The 9,701-nt window shown below is 43.7% G+C and overlaps 1 protein-coding gene across 1 annotated transcript; it reads right to left on the bottom strand.

The window, feature by feature from the left end:
- Positions 1–1,019: 1,019 nt before the first annotated feature.
- Positions 1,020–9,095, bottom strand: LOC309403401 (mitochondrial amidoxime reducing component 2-like; the record flags this gene model as incomplete). Its single annotated transcript, XM_081997518.1, has 7 exons — positions 8,771–9,095; positions 8,380–8,553; positions 4,743–4,905; positions 2,929–3,069; positions 1,852–1,913; positions 1,692–1,763; positions 1,020–1,146 (listed from the first exon to the last, which is right to left on the bottom strand). The coding sequence occupies exons 1-7, from the start codon at positions 9,040–9,042 to the stop codon at positions 1,020–1,022; spliced, it is 1,011 nt and encodes a 336-aa protein (XP_081853644.1). The 5' UTR covers positions 9,043–9,095.
- Between the last annotated feature and the right edge of the window lie 606 nt (positions 9,096–9,701).

Raw genomic sequence — 9,701 nt, 5'->3', positions numbered from 1 at the left:
CAGTAAGGATGTTAGCATGCTCAGCCTAAACCCACAGCTTCTCAAACATCTGCTTAGCACCCTAACTTTCTATAGTAAGAGAGTCACTGAGCCAGAGAGGAACTATGCATGAACAGAGCCCTAGAATACTGGCCTGGACATCAGCTTGAACAGGGCAGGCTCAGAATCAGATCACTCCCAACAGCTTTTCTTCCCCTCCAATGTGCATAAAGTCTCTGATCCAGTTTCTTTTAGCCAAACTGGAAGTTCTACTGATACGTTAGCAAATACATCACTACTCTACAGCCTAGCTGTTATGGTATGCTTCACAGGAGACAAAAACTGATGGTTCAAACTATCAAGCAGAGGTCATAAACTAAACGGATATCCCAGTCTTACACATCGTTAGCCAGAGTTCCAACCCCTAGATTAGAGTATAATTTAGTCAGCTCACAATCTTCTCCTTCTGATACTGCTCCAATCTCAAAAGACAATAGCAATCTTCAGGAAATGACTGCAGGGTAAGAAACATTGCCAGAAAGTACCTCCAGGCATAGGGTGGAATCTAAAACAGAGCTTTGCCATCTGTACTCCCTGTTCACCTGTAAAAGCAGCTCCATGACCAACGTACTCACTTTGCATTTGGCATGATTGTTTTTGTGGTTCTTTATAGGCACTGAACATACCTAATACACAATGCAAAGCTCTCATACATAATTTTGGATTCTGATATCAAGCTTGACATAAAATTTTAGGAGGTGTGATACTCTCAGTAGTGCTGTGAAGTCTGCCTTGGATTAGGGTTTCTTCTATCACAGCCTCCAGAAAAAACTAAAGACATGGTTGCTGCAGATCTGCTAGTAGATGACATGATCTGAAATAACTGGCACTTCATAGCCTCAAACACCCCCCTGCACCTTACAAAGGAGCACAGCACAACAAATATTGCAAAGAATAAGAAAAATGCTGGTGACTGTGTTCATGGGAAAACAATTTGCATATCAAAGTGAAAAGGCATCTTCTGATCAAAGTCTCTCTCATTACTGGACCATCTTGTACACAGGATCTCCAACTTGAATCGTTCCAGTTTTGTCAATAGCAAAGTATCTTCCAAAGAGAGGGCTGGATTTGTATATGTGTTGCTCAGCAGGATCACATAAGCGGTAACTGCAGAGAGAGAGCACTTCCTTAGAATCAGTGGTAGCAAATTCTAAACATCAAATTATCAGTGATGAGAGAGAGAGGACATTGAACAGCAAAGCCTTGTTTTGGTGACTATACTAGACTAAAAATTAAGTAAATATTATAATTAAGAGAAACAAGCAGTTCAAATGGAGGGTAAAAAAAAAGCCTGATAGTATTCACACGCCCATGTATGATACACATACAGAAGACTTTATAAAAAGAAGTGCCAAAGTTGCAAAATTAGACCTTTAAATACCTTAAATACCTGTAACCCCAGGCATTCACCCTAGCAGAGATGAAAGGGACAGGGAATGTAAAGTTTGCAAGACAGAAGAGAGAACTTCCTGAATTTTCTTACCATATAGAATTGCAGAAAGTAGAATGGAAGCCAATATACACAGACCTTTACACTACATTATTATGTCCCACGCATACTTCAAACCACTTTTAAAACGCTAGTTTAACATCTGTTGGGATCTAGCCTAAATCCACTCCCACAGCCTAAGAAGCACTGGTATTTTTACAACCTTTTCAGTGTTTCCAAGGGCTCCTTCCTGTCCAGGACCCCAGTGTCTGGGTTAACAGTTGTTAAAATACACCTGCAATGACAGACATTGCCAAATCAATAACGGCTTCTTATCATAAATCTATACACATCTATATAAAATAACAGTCTCAGATGTTTACCTGGCACAACACACTGTCCCTTTCATCTCCACATCGCCAATAAGAATCTCCTCCCAGGTGTCCTGAGGGAAGGTAAACATTATGCACAGATTAGACATATCCCCATGCAACCCTTCTTCCAGGAGTGGCACAGTCATTCTTAGAAGAAGCAGTACCATTCCAGATGATCACCTCTACTCGCACTTTCAAAACAAGTACAGTTATATTATGGTACTATTGTAATGAAAACCCTACTGTCACTGAATTTATCCAGTTCAGGACCCACTAGTAATTACATCTGGCAAGAAAGATACACAAGTAATAAATCCCCTTCTGTAGTGTGCACTTGTCTGAACCTAAAGCAAGCTCATTCTTACTGCATGCGTGACAAACTGATCTGTGACCTCTGATAAGTCACCGTTTTTGCAGAAAGGAGATTTTTAGTGGAAGTAAGTTTTCATTTCTCATCTACACAAGCTTCTTATTGCAATCTTTCCTGGAAGACAAAAACCCATTCCCATTTTAGGAACTTCTTAGATTTGGGAAATTACCAGATTTATCCAGAGCAAATTCTCTGGAAAAACAGCAACATGACATAAAAGCACTTAAAAGCCATCATCACTAGTTGATTTCATCACCAGATACCTTCCTAGATAGTGTTTTTTGAACTACTAGAATATTGTCAGAGGTGCGGTGATAGACTGTAGTATCGCAAGGGTGACTTTTACACTTGTGCCAAAGGCTATAAAACGTCACACTGTCAATGTACAACTTGTTCATTTGTATCATTAATTGATCAATTATAGCATGCATAGCTTTCCCTACTTTAGACTTAAAAATGAGCCTTCAGTAGCAAGCCTGTCATTTAAATACACGTATGCTTTGCTAAGCTAAATAAGCATTCAGAGACTTGCCTCTTCCCTCAATGTTTCACATGCACTGATGTGAGCAGAAGCAGTATCTCTCTGGAATCCAGTTGTAAAAATCACAGAACAGAAGCTTTCCTCATCCTTGTAGGCACCATCACACAAGGAAATTGAGTTACAAAGAAACACAGCCAAGCCTTCAAAAAGGCATTTATTAAGACAGTTATTTTACCTCCTCAAAAGCACTGCAATCTGTTACAAAAATATTTGGCCTGAAGTTCTGTATCTTAACTTTCTTCTCCAGCCTGGTATTTAGATCTTCCAGTGAAGCTTCCGAGAGGATCAAGACTGGGCTACAGTCAGGATAGGCAACCTACATAAACAAACACAAACAAATCCTAAGGCTGCTGTAAGAGCACGGGAGCAAAGTAACTGAACGGCAAAAGGACAGATATGTTGGAATCAGTGGCCACATATTAGCCTGACTGTTAGGCTGCTGCATTCAGGTTTTAATTTTCCTGGAAGCAGGTTAACAAGTAAAATAACATGCCCTTTCCTATTTCAGTAACCACGGCAAGTTTCATTTGCTCAAATTGTAAAAAGAGACTTCCATTTATAGAACTAAACCAAAATTATATAAGCTACCACAACTTCTTACAAAATAATACTGTATGCATGTCCCAGACATTTATTCTGGGTGTTACAGATGGAACTAAGTATACCAGTAAAACATGTCAAGTTATGAAAGGTACTTAAGATGTTTGTGGACCTGCTGAACTTATCTGGTTGACTGTAATCAGCTAAGTGGATTTTTCTATATAATGAATCTATCTCATCACAACACCAGAGGGAATTGCACATACAGAATAGCAATACTAAATTGCAACTGTCCATTCATCAGCCTAAGTTTGCTTAGAAGCGGGAGGGCTTTTAGCAAACAAGGCCAATGAACAATATTAAAAGAAAACTCCTATATATGCCAGTTCCACAGGAAAGAAAAAAAAAAAAAAAGGGAGAGAAATTTTGGCAGGAATTTTAGTGTATAGCCCTCTTCATGTCTTTCTCTCATATTATCCTTTCCTCCCTCTTGTACATGCCTTTACAACTACAAGATGAGTGTTGAAATAACTATACAAACAGTTCTGTCCCCTTTTCATGCTGGGATTCTTGAATGTCACCCGCCCTTATCTGACATCCCTTTTGCCAAAATCTAGTCTTCTGTATTGGTCTCGGTGCCGTTACATAGTAAATGCATATGTGTAAAAGTCCATTATTGAATATACCTTCTCTTTGTGCAACAACAAGCAAAACACATGCCCTATAGAAAACAGCATCACAATCAGTAAGGCAAGGTACTCACAATTTGTATTTTCTTAAAAAGTTTGCACTCATCAGGTACATCATCTTCACACGAGACAGTTTTTCAGACAAAAAGAAGGGCATCAATGGCTCCAGTGGTATGAGGACATCTAAGCATGGCATCTCCTTTCCCTACCTGCATTCACTTTCTCTAATACCACACCTTCAAGCCTCTTCCCACAGAAAGCAAGAGATGAAACCCCTGTAACCTTCTTTGGATTTTAATTCCTAGGCCCACAAATACAGAGCCCTGGGTTAAGCATGGTTCCTTTAAACAAGATACAAGGTACACAACTTGTATCAGCACACTCCTAGACCTAACAAGGGATAGGGAATGAAGGTTTTCTATGCAATACAGATTACACCATCAAAACATCTTTAAAAATGTAACTTCTTTCTATTTGCTAAGGCACAAAAGGAATCCTATTCCGCAGTGTAATAGTTCCTCTTCAAATATCAGTATCACACTCTTTAGCTGTGAATGTTCAATAGCTTAAAACAGATTTAAAGTAAAATTTAAGCAAGTCATCCCATCATAGAAAAGGACAATATTCACATGGTTTAAGTACATGACTACACACCTTGCTAAACTGGGCTCAATCGCCAATGACGAAACGGGCAGGTTTTGATGGGTGGGTGGGAAATGGTTAAAGGAAAGTACTTCTGAGAAAAAGAACATTCATTTACCTCATCTGTGGTTCGGAAAAGGTTTACTATGTCCTTTGACTTTCTCGGCACCATGGAGGGCTCAAAGTGCACCAGTCGATATGGCTCTGAATTCAGGAAAGTGGTGATCCACTGAGCCACTTCATCTCCACAGTCCCTGCCTTGGATATCCAATCCAAACACCCTGAAGGATCACAAGAGACACCAGCAAGTTAGTTGGAAAGCTGAAGTCTCAAGCATGCTTATTATTCAGAAGCAAACAACTTGTTTTAAAGTAGTAGGAAGATACAGTCAACAAACTGCCTGAATTATAACGAGATGGAAGTTGGTTTCTGAATTTGGCATAAGGATCATTCCCAGTGTGCAATCTCCTTATGGTCACCTTGTTTTGGAAGCCAAATAACATGGATATGGCCGGATGATAGCAGCTGGCGAAAGAATGAGCCATGACATAGCCCATAGGCGCCCAGAGCTGTCACATCAATGACCAGTAACAAACCTACCTGTTTGCCACACTTTCAAGCAAAAAAAGGGTCTACTCTTGCATTTGCACGCAACTGCAACACCAAAAGATTTGCCCAGAAATCAACTGAAAGGTAATGAATTGCAGAAAACAAACGATAGTTTGAAAGGATGTGGTTTGTTGCTGTAATTGATTTTTATAAATGTTATTAGTTATAAATGTCCCTGATTCTGAAGAAAGGCTTCCTTAACATTTTAGTGCTGTAAAAGTTTAGCCAGAGCTGAATGGAACTCTTAAGCTCAAACTTAAGAAGCTGAGCTATTTTGTATTCTACCTGAGGTTAAACATTTATAATGAAAGCAAAGTCCATGGGACATAAAAAGCCACTGGCAGCAGAATACAAACAAGTTTACGCAAGGAGCGCTTTCCTGGCAAGGAAAAGTAAACCTCAATCTTCCAATAAACTGTTCACAACTGGTGTTGAAGCTTTACTACTCTCTTCAAAGTAGCAATTTTGACCCAAATGCACTGCAGTTTCCTCCACCTCCACAATCATATCCAGGACAGCTTAAAGCAGAGAGATGCCCAGACAGTTCATCTAGCCTGAGCCCAGTTCCTCGAAGCCCTCCTTTACTCATGTGGGGGAGAAATGAATCATCAGAGTGCTGTCAGCAATATTCCTGCTCTGTTTGCTGGGATCCCTGTATCAACTCTGTGGCACAGGTTGGGCCTAATGCCATTGCCCCATACAGCATTCAACTGCCTTTCTCTTCCCTCCATTCTCTCAGTCCCTGTGTGCCTTCTGGCTGGCATCACAGAGGTGAGGGTCTTACAGCTTCCAACACTACTGTTTTCCAGCCATGAAGCAGATCTATCCTAAGCACTCGGTGGCATAGGGATCCACAGGAATACATTGTGCAATTTAAGTATCACAACATGTACGGACAAAGGGCACAAATGAAGAACAGAGTCGTCTTAACCTGAGGGCTGTAAAACCCCTGAAGCATATTATTTGCACAAACAGAAACTGTGTCTACACAATGGCTTCAGTCCTACGTTTGGCTCCCCAAAACCACAGCATTTTTAAATAGCCAAGTAAAATCTCCAACTGGATTTACCAGGTTTAAAGATTAGCATCTGCACAGCCTTTTGCAGCCAGACACACTATTGCATTGCCTTAGCTCCAAACTCCCGGGCACGAGCCAGCACCAATGTGAAGGCATCGCGCTCGCCCAGTGGCAGAATAAATACAAGTCTGCGCAGAGGGCCTTGCTGGCAGAGCGTATCGTGCAGTAAGACAGCTACTCCCACACACAAGCTGGAAGGGAAGAATCTCAGAGCAAAAGCCAAATCTTCATTTGCCTGAATATAGTACTATTCCCAAACCTCATTCTTAAAAAAGGCTGAATAGATCAGAAAGAATCAGCCTTGAGCTGACAAATGGTAAACTGTTTAAGCACAGTAGAGTCACACAAAACCTCAGGATTCTTCCAGAGAAGTAAAAGGCAACGTTTAACTATGGGTATTGCAAATTTCACATCCTATGACACCACCTACAATACCAGGCAACTTGGTAACTTAAAGTCCATTTACATGCATCTAACTTTTGCTTATTTGCATTCATAAATTCTAGCAATATTAAAGCCAGAGTGTGCAACAGTTTAAGGCAAAGGAAAAAAAAAAAATCAAGAGAAGAACAAATCACTGAGGTCTAAAATTGGAAAAGCCAAGATAATTTTTCATTCCTGAAGTGTATTTAGTCTATTTAAATATTTTTCTAATGGCACAACAAATTTTAGAAAAATAACGTCTTGAAAACTGCATGTTTTTGTAGTGTGTGTCATTGGCTAACACAAACACATTACAGTCAGATTTTTAAAAGACTCTCCTGTTTCTTCATGAGCAATGCTATCGTTTGTAACTTGCACCTGCCTTGTATAAACAGAGATACTGAGCTATGCTGATCAAGGGTTTCCACAGCAACAGATTTATGCTAAAAGCTAGCGAATGCAGTTCCTTTCCAGCACTCTCTTAGTTTTAATTATAGCAGCTGGTTCATTAACCTTCTCTGCTACCCAAAGGAAAAATACTTACCAGTATCTTTTTAGGGGCTAAGACCAGGACTACACAGTCTTAACATTTTAATTGACATTTTAGCAGAGAAAAAGTTTTCTGCTTCCCCTTGGCAATTTTCCAGCACGGATTTCAATACATGGATAAAATAACAAAGCCTGCATTCATACTACAAAACTCTAGACACGCAGCTAAATGACTATGTTTGTAACCCGTTCACCTGAAATCCCTTTGAGGTAGCACCTACAGGGAATGACTTGCTCTCTGGGGATGCCTGTCCTTCCCCTGTGACCACAGAGTGAGCCTCAGGCAACCAAGTTTTTAATTCAGGCACCTCAGTTAAACGCCTACAGACAGGGGTGAGGGAATCTAAACCCCGACATCTCACCAACTTCAAATGGCCAGTATGTGTCCAAAAATGTTGATGCATATACTAGTGGTGACCAAGAAATACCAGTATGCATGACTGAGGCTGTGAGATGCAATTGCTCACAAAAGCAAAAATGAAAACACTAGAAGTAAACATAAATGAGTAAACACGACAGTCTGTGAAGACTGAAGATCACAGTTCATTTGGCAGATGTATGTTTGTTGAATATTGTTTCATCTTTTCCTGAGATTTGTTTTCACTAGTGTTTAGCAGATTAAAACTAGACCTTTTGTTACGACAATCGATCCTGGTCTCCTGTATAACACATGGCAGAGAATTTCACAGAATGACAGAATGGTTTGGGTTGGAAGGGACCTTTAAAGATCCTCTAGCCCAACCTCCCCTGAACACGTCCCGTGATGGGGCATCCACAACTTCTGCGGGCAACCCATTCCAGTGCCTCACCACCCTCAGCATAAAAACCTTCTTTCTTACGTCTAATCCAAACGTACCTTCTTTTAGTTTAAAACCATTGCCCCTTGTCCTGTCACTACACGCCCTGGTCTGAAGTCTCTCTCCATGATGCAAATGGAGAGACAGACCCCCACAGAAAAGCAGCAGAGACGCCCAACTTTTGCCCTCCAATTTCTGCATAAGAAAACGCAAACCATCACACAGTCTTGAGAAGTAAAGCATGTAAGTGAGAGACAGTATTTAGAGAGAAGGGAGGGAAAACCCTCCTTCTTCAGTACCTGCAGTTCTGCACAGGATTTTTCTTGGGGAGCTTTATAGGCAAGGACAGCTTCTTCATCTCTGGGGCATCCAAAGTCAAATGCCCATTTTCACAGCTGACAGAAATGAGGACCAGCCGTGGCTCCTGGCGAGCGGTAACCATCTGCCCATCTTCCTTGGTCACAAGCCAAAACCTGTAGCGTGACAGAGGACAGAAACACGTTGAACAACGCTCCAAGACTGGCACCGGGTATAGGGTATCAGCACAACAGGTGCCTCCTCAAAGGTGGTGAGGAAAACATCTAGCAAACGTGGAACCAGAACGCAGGCCTGGCAGCTGGGCCTGCCCCCGGCCCGGGCCGGGCTGGAGCACCGCGCCTCGCCCCGCTCCCCAGCTCGCCCCGGCCGTACCTGTCCCGCAGCTCCCCGCTCCGCAGCCCCATCGGCGTCACCTGCGCCCGCCGCACCGCCACCCCCCGGCACGACTTCACCGGGTACACGAAGAGGCTCAACACCGTCCCCACCCGCTGCAAGCGGCCCCTCGCCTTCCGCCGCCGCCCGCCGGCCCACCGCCAGGCCCCCAGCATGGCGCCCAGCGCCAGCAGCGCCGCCGCCCCCCACAGCCAGCCCGGCCGCGCCGCCTGCAGCAGCAGCAGGGCCGGCGCGCCCCGCGCCCCGCTCATGGCGACTGGGCCCCGGCCGCGACGGCGCTTGAAGGGGCTGTGGCCGGGGGCGGGCCAAGGGCCGGCGGCCGCCCCCCTCCGTCCCGCCGCGCCTGGCGCCTAACGGGCCTCGCTGCCTGCGGGGCTTCCCTCGGCACCTGCCCGCTGCCCCAGGCCGAGGCCTCCGCGGGGCCAAAGCCGCGTGTGGGAGAAAGAGTGCGATCGCAGCGCGGACGATAAAATACTGAGTGCACGCTGACAGTTTCCAGCCTGACAAAATACAAGGCAGCAAATGCGTTTCTTTTAATATCTGGGCTTTTATTAAAAGCAGTGTGGCAGGAGAAGTATGAACTGTGTAGGAATACATGAGTGTGTGAAATTCAGACGTTTGGTTTGACTCGGAGAAGAAGGGGGAAAGGTGGCTGGAGGCGAAGAGCTGGTGGGGGGGTGGCAAATGGCGGCACCTGCGGTTGGAGTGGGGGCGTCCTGTGCCATTTGGCCACCTTGGGGCATCTGCCCATGCCAGCTGCCTGGTACCAAACTCGTGAGACAACCCCCCCCCAAGGAGCTTCCTTCTTGTTGGCAGCGTCACGGGGAAGTGCCTTTGTGGGACACCCAGCTGCGAGGCAAATACATCATAGAACAGGCTGGAGTGGCAAACGCTGCTATGGTCACTGTTC

The sequence above is a fragment of the Phaethon aethereus genome, assembly GCF_964289735.1.
Source record: "Phaethon aethereus genome assembly, chromosome: 3".
Taxonomy (NCBI): domain Eukaryota; kingdom Metazoa; phylum Chordata; class Aves; order Phaethontiformes; family Phaethontidae; genus Phaethon; species Phaethon aethereus.
This window is presented reverse-complemented; position numbering and strand designations above follow the sequence as displayed.